Source organism: Mirounga angustirostris, unplaced genomic scaffold (genome assembly GCF_029215605.1).
Source record: "Mirounga angustirostris isolate CCGP_5_RB_7025 unplaced genomic scaffold, mMirAng1.0.hap1 SCAF_7, whole genome shotgun sequence".
NCBI classification, from domain to species: domain Eukaryota; kingdom Metazoa; phylum Chordata; class Mammalia; order Carnivora; family Phocidae; genus Mirounga; species Mirounga angustirostris.
In genome coordinates this window covers 24,550,128-24,568,525 of record NW_026991715.1, presented here as the reverse complement: position 1 = coordinate 24,568,525, position 18,398 = coordinate 24,550,128, and the positions used below count along the sequence as shown (strand labels likewise).

General features: G+C 34.5%; 1 protein-coding gene across 1 annotated transcript in view; it reads right to left on the bottom strand.

Moving 5' to 3' along the window:
• The window catches only part of ADAMTS19 (ADAM metallopeptidase with thrombospondin type 1 motif 19), a 253,226-nt gene that overhangs the window by 166,422 nt on the left and 68,406 nt on the right, over nucleotides 1-18,398 (bottom strand). The window contains exon 7 of the mRNA XM_064595853.1: nucleotides 7,720-7,763. Coding sequence (XP_064451923.1) covers nucleotides 7,720-7,763 — 44 coding nt within the window. The remainder of the gene's footprint in view (nucleotides 1-7,719; nucleotides 7,764-18,398) is intronic.

The following is an 18,398-nucleotide window of genomic DNA, read 5'->3' as shown; positions in this document are numbered from 1 at the left end:
GCCCAATGCGGGGCTCGACCCAGGACCCTGGGACCACGACCGGAACAGAAAGCAGACCCTTAACGACTGAGCCACCCAGGCGCCCCTAAATAAATCTTAAAAAAAAAAAAGACATGTATGAAAAAAATAGACAATTGGTATAAACTGAGAAACACAGATGAAAAAGTTACCTGGAACGCAGCACAGAAAGACAAAGATGGATATGAAGACCAAAGAGATACATAGAAATCAGAACAAGAAGCTGAAATGTGAATTTATTAAGATTTCTAGAACGAATGGGAGATTTTTGTTCTGATTTTTAAAAGTGCACTTGGTAATATCAGACATTTTTAAAAAAATCATTTTCATTGGCAGAAACCTCCTTGTAATCTGAACGTCTTTCTTACTACTAATTTGGTTGACATCCCTTTCCTTTCTTTTCCTTCCTCCCTCCCTCCCTTCCTTCCTTCTTCTTCCCTCCTTCTCTCTCTCTCTCCTCTCTCTCTCTTTCTTTCTTTCTCTTTTAATTCACCCTTGATGTATTCTGTTCTAAAAATGGCTGTTGGAGTCTTTGGTTCTATTTGGTACATCTACTTCTTGTTTGTTTCTTATAGATGTTGTTTTTTATATTCTGGGTTCTAATAATTATTGGTTACATGTGTTGCAAATACATCACTAATTCCAAGATTCACGTTATTTCACATTGTGATTTGCCTTACAATCGATAGTGTCTTACAATTAGGAATTTACCGCATTGGTTTTTTTTTCTCTTCAGCAGTACATTATATAATGGTAAGTCTTAAAAATCAATGACAATAAAGGCACCTTAAAATCCATGAAATATGGTTGTCTTCTACCTCAGAGAAGTCTGTTTTTTTCCCCCGGTGTTATTATGATATCTTTTGATACATAGAAATTTCAAATGTGAATATAGTTGAATTTATCAAGCATTTCCTTTATAATTAGCATTTTTGTGTTATTTAAAAAAACTTGTCTCTACCTCAAAAATATAAAATTAATTTTCTATATTTTCTCTTCTAATTTTTTATAAATTCAAACCATGTGATTCATTTTAACTTGTCTCCTTGTAAATAAACTTCTTAACATCATGTGTTCTGCTCTCCGTGTTCTGGTTTCTTTGTCAATTTCCCAAACACATGCAGCTGCCTTGTCCTATTTATCACATACTGTGCTTGATATGTGATAAAACAGATTTCCCTTCCATATTCTTTCTTCACTAGTGTCTTGGCAATTCTTAGGCCTAAGCTCCTCCATAACATTTAGAATCAGCCTATCAATTTTCCTCCAAAACTCCCTTTAGAATTTTTATGGAAATACATTCCATCACTAGGTCAATTTGAGGGAAATGGCCATTTGGTTTCATCTTTAGTCTTTCAGACCATGAGTATAGTTTATATCTTCATTGAGTTATACCCTCTTGATTGAATTATAAAATAGCTCAATAATTTTCCCTATATATCCTATGCATTTTATTATTAGTTGTATTCCAAAGAATTTTATTTTTTCCATATATTTAATAGAATTTTTGAATTAAATGTCTCACTGAAAAATGCTGGTATATAAAATGCAAGTGGTTACTGAATATTGCTTGGATATCTAACACATCACTTTCCTGTTAATTTTAATAATTTAATTGCATATTCTTTATTTTTTGCTTAAATGGAGACAATCATAACATCCACTGCATTTTAAGGCCTAAAATTTCCAATGCACTGTTGAATAGAAACAGTGATAATAAAATCCTCTGTTTCTGATTTTGAAAGGAATGCTTTTAATGCTTCACTATTTTTCAAAAGATATTTATGCATTTTGTGTAAGTATCTTTAAGTAAGTTAATAAAGTTTCTACTTTGTTCTCTTTTGCCAAGAGTCTTTACCATGAATGTGTTTTGAGTTGTATGAAGGACATTTTCTTTATCCATTGTGATGATCATATGGTTTTTATCTTTAATTGTATTACATAGTTACATTTTAAGATTTTCTAATGTTAAAGTACCACTGTATTTCTGGAATAAATCTCAAATAAAATAACCCTACTTGGTTATTTAAAAATACCTTGTGAGATGATATCTGCTAATATTTGGTTTAGAATTCTTTCATTTCTTTCCTGAGAGAAAAGCTTATTGTTTTCTTTCTTACACTGTCCTCTTCAGGATTTGGTAAAAATTTATATGGTTTTAATTCACCTTTTTCTATTCTGTAAAATAGCTTGTATAATATTGGAATGGTCTGTTCTTTGTAATTTTAGTAGAACTCATCTGTAAAATCCTTAGTGCTTGGTATTGGAAAGATTTTAAAGAATTGATTACCTTTCTTTCACTGCTCATAGATGAGAGAGACTATTTTTTTAGTCTAGTCTCTCAGCTAGAAGTGTTCACCTATCGTTAATCATGTTTCTTAGCACAACCCTCATTTGTTGCTCTTTACATATATTTATGTATCATGATACAAATTTCTATTTTTTATCTAATGCAAAAATCATTACCAGTTCTTAAACTATAGGGTGAGGATTGTTGACCCCCCCAGTCTATAAAGATTTGAGAGCACTGGATTTCTGGATTCCTTCTCTCTAAGTCATGGGAGGAGGTAATTAGTTATTGGAAAATATATTATTTTTCTATGGCTACTGTAATATATTACCACAAATTTAGTGGCTTAAAACACCCAAGTCTACTATCTTAAATTCTCTACATTAGAAGCTTGGCCCAGTTCTCACTGGCTAACATCAAGGTATCACAAGGCTGTCTATACATCTTTCTGGAGGCTCTAGGGGAGAATCCATTTCCTTGCTTTTTCCAGATACTACAGGCTGCTGATGTTTCACTTTCCTCCACCTTCAAAGGCAGTAATGATGAGTTGAAACCTTCTCATATTACATCTCTCTAGGCCTTTCTTCAGTAATCACATCTCCCTCTGACTCAGCTCTTCTGCCTCCCTCTTCAGCTTTTAAGGATCCTGGCAATTCCATTGGGCATAGAAAGACAGCCCAGGATAATCTCCCTATTTTAAGGTTGGTTGATGCGCAGCAGCCTTAATTCCATCTGCAACCTTCATTTCCCTGTGTGATGTAACCCAGCATATTCCCAGGTTCCAGGGCTGGAACCCGTACATCTTTGGGGATCATTATCTTGTTGCCACAGAAAGTAAGGCAATTTCACCAGCAACACCAATAAACAGTTGCCACTTGCATCCAGAATTGTATATTATTTCTCCTGAAATTTGCTGATATCACAGAGTTCACCCAACCTAAGATCTTAAAATTCTGAATTACACTGGCACAATTTTATAGGTCTCTGGTTACAAAATGAATCTCAACTTCAAGAATGTTAGAGAGTGAACAGGCATATGTGTTAGAATTGATACTGTGTTGATAAAAACATTTAATAGCATTTTTTCTTCCAGTATCTATATTCCTATCCACCAATCTACCAAACCATACATGTGACAAAAACAACAGGAAAAAGTGACTGAGAAAATGGTAAAACAACTTTTACCTTTTACCTTCTAAACAGCTTTTCAAATATAAGATTAATAAATATGTACAAATTATCAAATGAATCATTTATTTATAATATCCCACAACTCCAATATAGTCTAACACATTTAAGATGTACATATCTTTTGCATCAGCAAATGAGCAAAATATCTTATTGTTGAAAAGTTAAAATGCTGATAAATAAGTTTTTTCCAAGTGTATATTTGCCATTTCTTTATATATTTTAATTTATACAATTTTATTCTGTAACTTCATTCAAACGTAGCACTTCTAGCTGTATTGTCCTCTATTATACAAGTATATTACATTATAGAGGAAAGCTGACTCATTATTCTAAGATCTGAGGCAGAGGCCAGTACCACCACTTACTAACAGTGATGCTGGGCAAATTTGTAACCTCTCACAGGAATAAAAGGATGTGATAGAACCTAGTGCATACTGAATGCCAATTAAAAATGAGCCGCTTTTGCAAATGTTACAGTTTCACAACATTCTGTGGGGTCAATAATATAGCTTCTATTGCAAAGGTGAGGAATCCAAACTTCCAATGCGTTAAATAATGTGCCCACGGGCGCCTGGGTGGCTCAGTTGGTTAAGCAACTGCCTTCGGCTCAGGTCATGATCCTGGAGTCCCAGGATCGAGTCCCACAACAGGCTCCCTGCTCGGCAGGGAGTCTGCTTCTCCCTCTGACCCTCCTCCCTCTCATGTTCTCTGTCTCTCATTCTCTCTCTCGCAAATAAATAAAATCTTAAAAAATAAAAAATTAAAAAAAAATGTGCCCACATCCATGTAGGTAATAAACAGCAGAAGTCTGATTTAAATCTGGATGTCTGACTTCAAAATCCATACTCTGTTCTATTCTGGTGTTTTCTTCACCTATAAAGTAATAATGATAATAAAAGAGTTTGGATTTTGAAGGAATTAAGTGAGATAATGTTCATTAACATGTTGCTCAAATTATAATGCATAGCCTAAGTCTAACCATTGTTTCTAAAATACAGGCATTCTTCTTATGAATAATTCATGTTAATATCATAAATTAAAAGTTTTGCCTGCTGTCTTTTCTCTCTTACTATACCTACTAGGAGACGTAAGGGAAATTGTAATCTTAAAGTCATCATTCAGGCCTATATTATCCACACTAATAAATAGAAAATTCATATTCCTTTCTCCTTCCTCTCATGCAAAGTGTTCATTATGTAGTATCCAAAGTGAAATGGGCTTCCTTCACATCAGTAATAGATAGAAGAGGCAAGAAGGTATATGCTGACTTAAGAAAATCATTTGACAGGTGAGCCTGGGTAGCTCAGTTGGTTAAGCAACCAACTCTTGATTTTGGCACAGGTCATGATCTTGGGGTCATGATCTCGGCGTTTTGAGATCAAGCCACACATTGGGCCCCATGCTAGGTGTGGAGCCTACTTAGGATTCTCTCTCTCCCTCTGCCTGTTCCTCTTCCACCAGCCCCCACCTCCCCCCAACTTGTACGAGCTCTCTCTCTAAAAAAAAAAAAAAAAAAAAAAAAAGCATTTGGCAAAAATTCACCCCATAGTATTATGTAAGGAGATTTGTATTTTTTTTATTTTTTTAATTTTATTATGTTATGTTAATCATCATACATTACATCATTAGTTTTTGATGTAGTGTTCCATGATTCATTGTTTCAAAACCAAAAGACAACTGACAGAATGGGAGAAGATATTTGCAAATGACATATTAGATAAAGGGCTAGTATCCAAAATCTATAAAGAACTTATCAAACTCAACACCCAAAGAACAAATAATCCAAACAAGAAATGGGCAGAAGACATGAACAGACATTTTTCCAAAGAAGACATCCAAATGGCCAACAGACATATGAAAAAGTGCTCAACATCACTCGGCATCAGGGAAATCCAAATCAAAACCTCAATGAGATACCATCTCATACCAGTCAGAATGGCTAAAATTAACAAGTCAGGAAATGACAGATGTTGGTGGGGATGCAGAGAAAGGGGCACCCTCCTACACTGTTGATGGGAATGCAAGCTGGTACAGCCACTCTGAAAAACAGTATGGAGGTTCCTCAAAAAGTTGAAAATAGAGCTACCATATGACCCAGCAATTGCACTACTGGGTATTTACCCTACAAGGAGATTTTTAAATGTGTGTCAATGGAGACTTTATTGAGCCCTAATCTCTTTTGTTTTGTGATACTAGAGATTGAGAGCTGTTAAGATGACCTGCAAGCTACATATGTTTGTTTAACTTTGGGAATAATTCATTGAGGAGTTTACCTGCTTCCTCTTAATAATAGCAGAAATTATTAATATTGCCCCATATTCTTTTTTCCTTATAAATGAGTATATGAGTATTAGGGAAAATCTACGTCTTATGTCTTACATCACAAGTTACAGAAATAAAAACCTTAAGTTGGTTTAAATAATAGAGGTATTTATTAGCTCACACATTTGGAAGCCCAGAGGTTAGCCCAGGCCCCTGGATGAAGGATGCAGTGATTCAACAATGCCATCAAGAAGGTGACCCCAAGAACCTAAGCACTCAGAAATAACGAGAGATCTCAGGAAGGGCATTGGACTTTCCAAATCCTATGTTATAGTATTTAAAACCAGTTTCTACCAGCTCTTAATGGACAGGATGGATAGAGAGAGGGACTGATTACAATGCTTTCCTGATGAACTCTGATTGTCCAAACACATCAAGGTACTTCATTATTCAAATGTGCTTTAAACCAGAAAATAAGCTTCATAGATAATATATATCATGAATATGTATGCTATTTTCAAATAACAGATTTAGCAAGATGTGAAACACAGTCATAATCAAAAGGAAATTTGTTTGCCTTATGTTAGCACTTGCTTTCTTAGGCTGTGCATCCACGCTAGAAAGAGGTGGTTAGCATGCATAATTATGGGAGATACTGCCCCAGCTGCTGATTTCTCTCAGGTACTCGTTGAGGCAAGAAGTGGATCTACCTATATTAAAGAAGGCTTTAGGGGCAATATAGTTGTTTAAGTGGAGGAAAAGGTAATTGTCTTTATACAGGATTCATCAGTAATTCAAAGCTTCTGTGGTTAGGTTGACTAAAACTCTACATCGAGATTTAATTTCTGGAGATTCCGACAAGAAGAGGAGAAAACAAAAAAAAAACAAACTGCAGGAAGCAGGTGAGTTAACATTAGAAAGATCATCCCTAAATCAAGTCAGCTTTTCCTTGGGGGTCCAGATCTTTTTATGCTATAGCCCCTCGTGAGCCAAACATTCCTTTGATTCCATCATTAACTGCTTAACACTATTATAACTATTTTCCACTTACTATCTCAGATTTTCATCACCCATGGTTGATGAGAACTTAAGATGATGGAACTAGTTAGGATGGATTTTTTTAAAACACCTGTACCCCTTTATGCTGCTTTTGCCCTTTTTGGGTTGCTCATCTTACCAAGAACATATGACACATCAAAGATGGTTAAGCGAAAATACATCCTACCCTACAGAAATAGACCCCACATGACATGTCAAAACCAGACCATGACTCTTAACTATACCTTACCAATAATGCCTTATTATATACAACTACATGATTTTAAACTAATATATGTATATAGCAATATAATTAATATATGGTTATTATATAAATACAAATAAGTAAATTATACAGATATATCACTTAGGTTAGCATATATGTAGCCATTCTCTCGAAGAGCTGTGGTTTCATGAATTCTACTGGCTGTATGTTATATTTTAGGAATTTTAGATATCCAGGACAAAATACAGAAAATTTACTACTTCATATATAGAAAATCCTCATTCGCTGGGGAAATGAGATGGAGTTTCTTGACACGGTCTGCAAAGAACTTCAAGCATACATAACTCAAAAAAAAAATTCATTAGCCTGAAAAAGGTCAATCATATTGACATTAATACATTTTGTCGAACCTATGGTACATCTCTGTGATAAGAAAATAAAACTAATGATATTCTTAAAGCATCGTTTAAAATTTTTCTCCAGTATGTAGTATATTTATGTCTTTAGGCTGTGTCATTAATAACTGAAGTGCTGACCAATGATTAAACACATAGGTTGGAAATACGTACCTCCGACTTTCTAAAAACATTCCATTAAAACCAACGCTCTCAAATAATTTCCTATATTTAAACAAATGATGTGTTAAAGGTGCCTAGAACCCCTCAAAAGTGTAAAAAATTTTACGTGCACTCACCGACAGTATCACATGGTTCATCTTTGTGAACACAGAAATCTTTCCTAAAAAGGAAACAGAAAATGGAAGTAAAAATAAACTTTTCCAGTCAATAGAGATTATGAGACTCGTTTTTGATAGTTATGTGAACAATTGAACCATATACTTTATCTCCAAGAATTTAATAGAACTGGGAAAGTAAGATTAACTAAATTTTAATTCTAAGAAAATATGAGAATTATTAAATTTTTAATGACACATTTTTCCTGGTATAATCCTGAAGCATGTTGCCTTATTTCATTAAAAATATTTCAAAAATTGGGCGCCTGGGTGGCTCAGATGGTTAAGCGTCTGCCTTCGGCTCAGGTCATGATCTCAGGGTCCTGGGATCGAGTCCCGCATCGGGCTTCCTGCTCCTTGGGAGCCTGCTTCTCCCTCTGCCTCTCTTTCTCTCTCTCTGTCTCTCATGAATAAATAAACAAAATCTTTTAAAAAAATATCTCAAAAATAAAGTTCTATCTTGTTTTGAATTTTACAGGATTTCATTTTTTTATCACAAAAAAATAGTATCTGGTATTGGGACATGTCTTTCTATTTGACAAATATTGTAAGATCTCTGCTTCACAGGCACAAAAATAATCTCCAGATAGAAGATTCAAATGTAAAAAATACAGTTTAAAAGAGCAAATATTTTGGGCGCCTGGGTGGCTCAGTTGGTTAAGCGACTGCCTTCGGCTCAGATCATGATCCTGGAGTCCCGGGATCGAGTCCCGCATCGGGCTCCTGCTTGGCAGGGAGTCTGCTTCTCTCTCTGACCCTCCTCCTCTCATGCTCTCTGTCTCTCATTCTCTCTCTCAAATAAATAAATAAAATCTTAAAAAAAAAAAGAGCAAATATTTTATATCGTAACATTGGCAAAATTTTTAAAAGACTGATAGTAATCATTTTAAAAAGGGCATGAGGAAATTAGTATTTTTTACACAGGCAGGGTCTAACCATGAAGAATATTCTACAATTTGCTATTTGAATACTGTATCTTGAAGAGCTTCAGAGACCAACTATATGAAAGCACAATTTTATCTACCTTTTGAATTTTACCAGCTATGTGACCTTAGGCAATTTACTTAACCTTCCTATGCCTCTGTCATCTCTACAAAAAAGAGGGGGTAATAATGACATCTATCTACCATGTAGGTTTATAGTACAGATTAGGTGATTTAACATATAGAAAACATACATACATACATACACACATTTATTTATTTATTTAAAAGAGACCATAGGCAGGGGGAAAGGCAGAAGGAGAGGGACAAGCAGACTCCAAGCTGAGCAGGGAGCCCAACATGGGGCTCAATCCCAGGACCCTGAGATCAACACCTGCACTGAAGACAGATGCTTAACTGACTCAGCCACCCAGGCACCCCCACATATATAACACTTTAATGTGAGTTTAGTGAATGTGTTGGATAAGTTAACACACAGAAAACTTTAAAAGAATGCCAGGCACCTAGTAAGCTCTCCAAAATTAGTTGTTGATGTTTTTGTTGTATTTTGTTGTTCTTGCGGCTATTTCTATACTATAATTTAAGCAATTTCCTACTGATAAGCAAAGATGTTTAGATCCTACAGAATTTTTACTATTACAAACAATACAATAATTAGTCTTTGTGTGTGTGTGAGGGAGAAATAAAAAAAAATTGTTATTCATTCCTCTGTTATAGCTATCTGAATGCTGTTCTAAATGAAAAATGATGAAAATTAAGTGCAACACTCCTGTCAATTTCACCAATGGCATCTACTTTGATGATTACAATGGTTAGTTTTCAATTCACATTTTGCTTGGCTCATCAGGAGCAGCTGTGATTTAATATCTGTGCATAGTTTTGTAAACGTGCCATGCTCATTTAAAATGTAAAGAAATAAACAAAAAACCCAACTCTTAAATATAGAGAAGTGGTGGGTGCCAGAGGGCATGTGGGTAGGGGGAATGGGTGAAAAAGGTGAAGGGATTTTAAGAATACGTGTATGGTGATGAACAGTGAGTAAGGTATACAATTGTTGAATCACTACATTGTACACCTGAAACTAATGTAACACTGTATGTTAACTATCCTGGAATTAAAATTTTAAAAACGTATATTCTCAAATTGTTTGGAGCAAAGCTATACATGTGATCTAGCTATATAACCAATTCTGATATAAAACTGCTTAAAAGAATGAGAAATTCTGAATTTATTTTTAAATCTGTTACTGTAAAAGAGGTGTTAAAATTCCATTGTGGTTATACATTTATTGTTTCCTTCTGATTCTGCTGATTTTTCCTTTATGTTGAAACTAAGTTATCTCTCTGAATTTTTAGAATTTATTTTGAATTAGTTTTTACTATTGTATAGAAATCCTACGTACTCTAATGTTTTCTGAGTTAAAATCTATTATGTTTGATATTAACAAATACTAATATATTAGTAATACATTGAGATTTGCTTGGCATTATCTTTTTTCCTTGTTCTACTTTCAGCTTTCATTTTCTCTAGGTCTCTTATAAACAGCATACAGCTAAAATTATAAAACCTATTTATATAACATAGAAGGGAATTTAATATCTTATTATGGATATATTTGGATTTCTCTATTATTTGTAAATTCTATTTCCCAAGTTATACTTTTGTTCTTTTCTTCTTTGTTTTTCTCTTCCTTCCTATCTAGTTTTATTTTCCTTTCTCTCTCTCTTTTTTTTTTTTTTGCGACTGCTTAAAAAGTCACATTAGATTGTATTTAATTTATGGTTACTTCCACATTTAAATTACATTGTATTAGTTTCCTATTGTTGCTGTAAAAAATTCCACAAATATAATGATTTAACATAAGTGTATTATCTTACGGTTTCAAAGTCAGAAGTCTGGATTTCACTGGGCTAAAACCAAGGTATCAGCAGTATTGGGTTCCTTCCGGAAGCTCTAGGTGAGAATCCATTTGCTTACCTTTCCCAGCTTCTAGAGGTTGCTGTACTTCTTTTTTCTTTGTTTTTAAGATTTTATTTATTTATTTGTCAGAAAGATTGAGAGACAGAGCGTGCACAAGCAGGGGGAGCGGCAGGCAGAGGGAGAAGCAGGCTCCCCACAGAGCAGGGAGCCCAATGCGGAGCTCAATGTGGGGCTCAATCCCAAGACCCTGGGTTCATGACCTGAGCTGAAGGCGATGGAGCCCCCCAGGTGCCCTGAGGTTGCTGTACTTCCTGACTCACAGTTCCCTTCCATCCTCAAAGCTGGAAATGGTATCACTTGCTCAGTCTCTGCTTCCATCATCACATCTCCTCCTTTGACTCTCTTGCCTCCCTCTTTCCTTGTCACCTGTGATTATATTAGGCTCCCCTAGGTTATCCAGGATAATCTCCCAATCTCAAAATCTGAAACATAATCACATCCACAAAGACCCTTTTGCCCAGGTAAGATAACACAGTCACAGGGGCTATGGATTAGAACAGGGACATTATTCTGCCTACCATGTTCACTTGAAATGTCTAAAGTTAAAAATTATCTTCAGGCTCCTCCTGAAGAAAAGATGTCAAATGCTTTTAATCCAACCTCCCTTCAATCTTTCGTGTTATTTATATATGACATTATAATTCTATCTCAATTTTTCTAATCTCAATTTACATTTTCTAAACCATTATTAGATTTGCCCATGTATTTAACAATATATTCTCTCAGTAATATCTTGGATCTTTACTTTCTAGAGAGCTCATTATTCTTTAAGTACATCCTTCAGGATTTCCTTCAGAGAGGATCTATGAATAATAAACTGTTCCAGACTTGGTTGCCCATGTATTTATTCATAATGGAACAGTAGCCAAGTACAGAATTTTAGGTTAACTTTACTGGTCCTCAGCATGTGACAAATATTATTTCATTTCTTTCTAACATTTATAAATATAGAAGTCAGTGTATATAAAAATATATATATATAAATATACAAATAAATATATATATATACACACACAAGTTGGTGATCAACTTGCTCTTCTTTCATGCATTGGGTTTCTGGTTAATTTTTTTTTTAAAGATTTTATTTATTTATTTGAGAGAGAGAGAATGAGAGAGAGCACATGAGAGGGGGGAGGGTCAGAGGGAGAAGCAGACTCCCTGCCAAGCAGGGAGCCCGATGCGGGACTCGATCCAGGGACTCCAGGATCATGACCTGAGCCAAAGTCAGTCGCTTAACCAACTGAGCCACCCAGGCGCCCTCTGGTTAATTTTTTATTGAGAAATAAATGACATATAACATGGCTTTTGGTTAATTTTAAGATTTCTTTTTGTCTTTGTAGTTCTGCAGTCCCACCTACATGTGTCTAGGTACTGATTTTGTTTTTATTTATCTTCTTTGGTACTTGGTATGTTATCTAATTATCTATTTAGCCTATTCCTCTCATACTCTCTCTAGTGTGCTAGAACTCCTTTAGGTGTATTTTTGGTCTTCTCATTCTGATGTCTGTAACTCTAAAGCACTCTTTTGTAATTCCATCTCTTAACTAGTCTATGCAGCCTTCTGGTAGGATTTCGTGGATTTTTCATCCAATCCACTACTGCTCTCTTCAGCTGCATCTAATCTCTCCAACTCAGAAATTGAGATTTTAAGTATAACTACATTCCTTTTATAAACGTTTTATTTTCCTCAATTTTCAAATTAACTTCTTTCCCAAAAAATATCTTATTCTCATATTTCATTTTTTGGTGTGATCGTTCAATCATGTAAATATGATTTTTTAAAATAATCCCAGCTTTTTAAATTATTCTTTACTGGAATTCCTGGCTCTTACAATTGAAGATGCTGTCATTTTGTGCTTTGAAATTCTCTTGTGAACTCATTTAGTTGTACTTTATTTGCAGTTGCCTTGTGTGGTGTCAATCAAGAGAGGGCCCCTTCAGAGTAGTTTTAACTATGCTTTCAACAACAAGTGTTTCAATGTTGAAATCCTATTTTTGGTAATGAATACCCAGACAAGCTGTTTTTTTTCCTGACTTGGGGTAATGACTGAAACAGAATGCTTCTTGTTGACAAACTGTCCTTGTTTGCTGAGCTTCTACCAGATCGCACTTTTATCAAGGGTGGAGTTATCTAAGGGTTCTGGCTATATGCAATCATTTCAGCACCACTTCCCCACTTTGCAAAGCCTCAAAGTTTTTTCTTCATGTGTTAAACCTAAGAATCCAGATTTTTAGGTCCAACAAACTCCTCTCAGGGCAGCTACCACTTTAACTCAGAAGCTCCACATTTTTTTTCTCTTTCTTTCTTTCTTTTTCTTTCTTTCTTCCTCTTTCTTTCTTTCTTTCTCTTTCTTTCTTTTCTTTCTTTCTTTCCTTTGCTTATCTGTGCATATAAAAGGATTTTTATTGTATTTTTTCTACAATTCCAAGATGTCTCTAATGGGAACACTTTATGATTATCTAGTAAGTCAGATTATCATATAATTAAAGGAAGTGGATACAATTTGTAACCTACCATATGGTAATTAATATAGAGAAATACATATCTACTGTTAACATTAGAACTTAATGTACATAGAATCAAGCCATATAGGTCTTATTCTATTATTACACTTTATATTATGCGGCTTCCTTTTCCAAACTATTAAAAAGACTGTATAACTGCCTCAATGAGATGTTCACATTGACCTCAAATAATATTTTACTTTTTTTTCAAAGATAGCTTCCTACAAGTGGAGATTATGTTAATTATGAATTATTGTAAAAATTAGTAATCACTACAATACTGCCATTTCCCTTCCACAAGGTTGCAGCAGAAAGAAAATTTGTGTGGACAGCCGTGGATATGAATGGACTACAGAATGAAGTAACTTAATATCAACAATTAATCATTATAACTTTTTACTATTCCTTCTGGCAAATATCTGACAGACATGATTTCTATAAAATAGATACAGAATCAATCCTTGATTACTAGAGTAAAGGAGAGAAGGGTAGAGTTCAAAAAAGATGAAACATAACCTTAAATAATATATTTTCAACACAAGGCACAAAATGGACTTAATATCAACTTAATACATTTAAATCATATTCAGTATTTAGGAATATGTTTACTGTTCTGCAGTTATAAATAGCAAAATAATACAAATTTGATAAGTAATCACATGAATTTCTTCACAAAGAATCACCTGAACTTTTATTATTCCTGTGGGTCTCTTAGCTAAGAACACCTCTCTGATATTTCACTAGGATTCAGGGAAGGCAGAAAAGGAGACCCTCTTGCAGGTTATCATTTCTTCTTCCTTTTCTCAATTAATTCCACCCTTAAATATTTGGCTCTGGTTTGTTTTAGCAGCTATGCTTTCTCCTGTCTCTGGTTTATACTGCATATCAGAGATATCTTTGGTCTAGAGAGGACCTACTGCAGAGACCTCTCATTGGACTGCAAGGGAGTGGGTCATACCCAAAGTTCAATACACACAATGCAGTGTTACAATGTGCTATCTACTGATAACTGTGTATTTCCAAACAACAAAAACAGCACAACATATTTTCACTACTTTAAATTTTTAAATGTTTTTTCTCAAATAGGCAATTATTTTTTATTCTGATGAATCTGAAAAAACTAGTTGATCCATTCTGGATATATGAAAGTTGGCTGTTATCATTTGATACATTAATCTTCACTGCACAAAACATCTTTTCTTTTGTATATAGAAGATAATCTTATCAATATTTGCATATGCCTTAAAAATCTACTGCTCCAACTGAATTAATGCTTTAAAGTAGGTTAATTTTTGTTAATTATTAAAAAGTAAATAGCAAAGAAAAAGAAAATTTCATGAACTAAACAGACAGAATGTCCGTCAGCACTGAGTGTCTTAATATTTAAACCTTGTTTTTGTAAAATTAAAAAAAAAATCTTTCTGAAAATACATGCCCAAATTAGAAAGACAACTCTAAATAAATGAGGGAAGACACACTGAAATTTTATCCCATGAAAGTTAATCACTCGAAATACCATACCCTCAACTTCTAAGTTAAACCAGTGTACAGAACCCTTTTCAAATATTCAAGACACAAAACTAAAAACTTTATACATCTGAACAAAACATTCATTGGAACACTTGTTCCCAGGATTATAAGTGAAAATTTTTAAAATCCAAGTGATTGCTTGACAGCCACTGAGGAAGACCCTCACTATCCCCTACTCACCTCTCCACTGAGCAACGACCTCCAAATATATCATATTTCACCAGCTTCTAATCACAGAATTTGCCTCCCCGCCCTATCCTGACCCAAACCCACTCTTCTCAGAGGATCTAAAGTGAATAATACAGTAGGAAAAAACGAATGGCCCTGAATCATCCAAATCTAGTGGTTGACATTTCTAGAGTTTCCATCCTCACTGTCTTTCTTGATGTGTAGTTTCTCAATTCTTCCTCTGATTTTAAGTACTACATAGAATTTTCTCCCTCTGCCAAAAAATTCCAGAGAGACACCTCTTTCGGTGCTCAACTTGGGCAAATTTGGTTTCTGTGGCTCAAAACCAACAAAAACTGATGTAGGAAAATATCTCCCCATGGTGGTGGAACATATTCAGAACCTGAATATAACTACTGATGAAGAGGAATGGAAAAGGTTTGCTGACATTTTTATTATAAGTAAATGATCAGATATATTTAGCCCTTTTCTGCATCAGAAGATATAAAAATCAAATTTATCACAGGGATACCACGCCTGGATGTATAGGCTGTGCACTGCTTAATTCTCGGGGTACATTTACATACACAACAATGTAAAAAGTTCCCTCCACTGTTGCATAGTGCACAACCTAAACAATTAGATTGGTTGGATTCATTAGGTGCCTCTTATATGCCAAGCAGTGGATAAAAGGGAAGAACACAAAGATAAGTGAAAAAGGCTTCTACCCTGAAGACAAAGAAGAGGGTTACACACAGTCATTTCTGTAATGTGATAAGGGCCCCACAATCAGTGAGTTAGAGGCCTGGGGAATTGTATTAAATAATGAATAGTTCTATTTTGCAATTCCCTTTGCCAGCAAACAAATGGAGAAAGAAACACCCACGACAGATGATACTGAATAATATGGTAATGCAGAAAATTAAAGAATCACATAAAAATCACAATCTTCACCGTAGGGCCAAGAATCACTGAGTGTAAAGTATATTCAGATGTAGATGGAAAGGGATTTTTTTTCTTTTTCTAAACATACAATACATCATATCATAATGCGTGAGGCTGCAACATAGCTATTTGATTTAAATAATGTGAAACAAGGGACTTCATCTGTGACTAAACAACATGATAAAACTATGACAAATGCACTGCTTATTTTCAAGGGCACTTAGAGTCCTTGACCCAGCCAGTTTCTACTCAACAAACAAATGAATAAAGCAAATTATTTCAAAAAAAAACCGCAAGGTCTTTTCTCCAAAAGCACTGAATGTACCCCTCAGTACTACTGAAGAATAAATTGTGAGCATCATTTTAAAAAACTCTGATCAGACTGTAATTCTTAATCTTCAATTCTTCCATTGTCAACCTATTTCAAGAGGGCCCAAATAATGTATTTTTAACTTCATAATAATCAAAGTTTTGAGAGGCGGGTGATGGGGGATAGTGATTTGTTTGCTGCCTAGACCTGTGATTATGCAGATTGAAATTCTCTCATCCTTGGCTCGTGTGGGCTCAGCGCGCCTGAAGACGGCATCACAGAGTTTCATAATGTGAGTTTATGGAAATGATACTGTTAGAATCTGGCAACTGGGAAGGCCAATAAATTCTGTTCAAGTTCTGATTTATATTGAAAAAAAAAGAAATGTAGCCTTTAATTTCCAAGAATGAAGATGCATCTGAGAATAAGTCTCACAGTGCAGTTTTATAGTGCCCTGGGATATACCTATAAATGATTCATTCAGAAATTATTCTATGAGTTGTATCAAATTAATATATTTCTACCATTTGTATATCTTATTAAATTTTCTATCTTACTTGCCAATGGCATTAGTTTAAAACTAACTTTCAGAAGTATTGCATGCACATAAACCAAAAACATTTCAGTAAATATGAGAAGCAAAGCATCATTAACAAAATTAAAGTCTAAATTTAAGAGTATTTTCCAAAGAAACTTACGTCTTCTTCACGATTTCAAGGAGAACTGTGATAGTTACACTAAGAAATCATAGAGTTGACAGCTGAGAGGACATGTTTTGTGTTTCTGTTACTATGAGCCCATAAGCACTGGGTCAGCTTTAAAATATTTACTTCATTGTATCACACAGAACAATTTAATAAATTTATTATGGCAGATAGGTTTGGATTTATGAAAACATTATTTGTTTTACTTGAAACCCAAATTAACAGCTATCTAAAATTCCTTCCTAATGTGCTCACATAACATAACAATGTTTAATAATTATCTAAGATAAGAATATATTAGAAACTAGTCATTCTGAGGCTAGCTTGTCTCATGTGGACGAGACCATGGAATCCATGGAGATTTAAATTTTTATTTTATCTTTCATAACTTCCTTACAAAGCTAAAGATTTGATCACCTTTATGTTTACACTAACTAAAAAGGGATTCTTCTACTTCAATTACTCAAACCTTTAATTTAGACTTTACTGATCAAATGGTGCTAGGCCACTTAGAACAGACATAATACATTCCCTCTGGTGGGCTGATTTTCATTGTTATGGCACTGATATGGAATGATATGGAGAAACAGGGATCCTTCAAATAAGTCTGATTCCCAGGAGGAAATAAAAGGAGAATTATTAGTCAGCAGCTACCAGTATTTTATGTGTGTATATCCTTTGATAGTTTTTTCCTATTTTCAACCAAAAATTTTTCTATTTTCTATTTTATTTCTATTTATTCCCATGTGATCCAAAAATCAAAAGCAATCTATTAGGTCTTATTCTAAGTTCTAGCTATCAGAGTACAAAAAATTGAAATCAACATTTCTACTAAAGGACTGAAGAGGTGTACAAAGATTTTTTTTTTCCATTAAACATGAAATGACAGCAAAACCATAGCAAAGTTTACCCCTCAACAAAGGCTTCTGCATTGGGTTTTGAACAGAAATCCTGTTTAGACAATGAAACGTTGATTTTCTTTTTTTTTTTTCATTTTTTTACTTTTTTATTTTATTATGTTATGTTAATCACCATACATTACATCATTAGTTTTTGATGTAGTGTTCCATGATTCATTGTTTGCATGTAACACCCAGTGCTCCATATTGAATGGAGCACTGGGTGTTATATGAAACGTTGATTTTCTTTTTATTTATTATTTTTTTAAAAGATTTTATTTATTTATTTGACAGAGAGAGACACAGAGAGAGAGGGAACACAAGCAGGGAGAGTGGGAGAGGGAGAAGCGGGCTTCCCGCCGAGCAGAAAGCCCGATGCGGGGCTCGATCTCAGGATCCTGGGATCATGACCTGAGCTGAAGGCAGATGCTTAACGACTGAGCCACCCAGGTGCCCCAAAACGTTGATTTTCTATCCATAACTAAAAGACCCCTTAGAAATAACCATGTCAGAATGCATTAGCCACAAATGAGTTTTATATACTTGTCACCTGATGAGATCTGTCTTCCTTCTCATGGTTGTTAGGTGTTCAAAATAATGCTTCTGAGACTGAAGCGGATGATACTCATAATTTGATTACTAATTCATATATTTT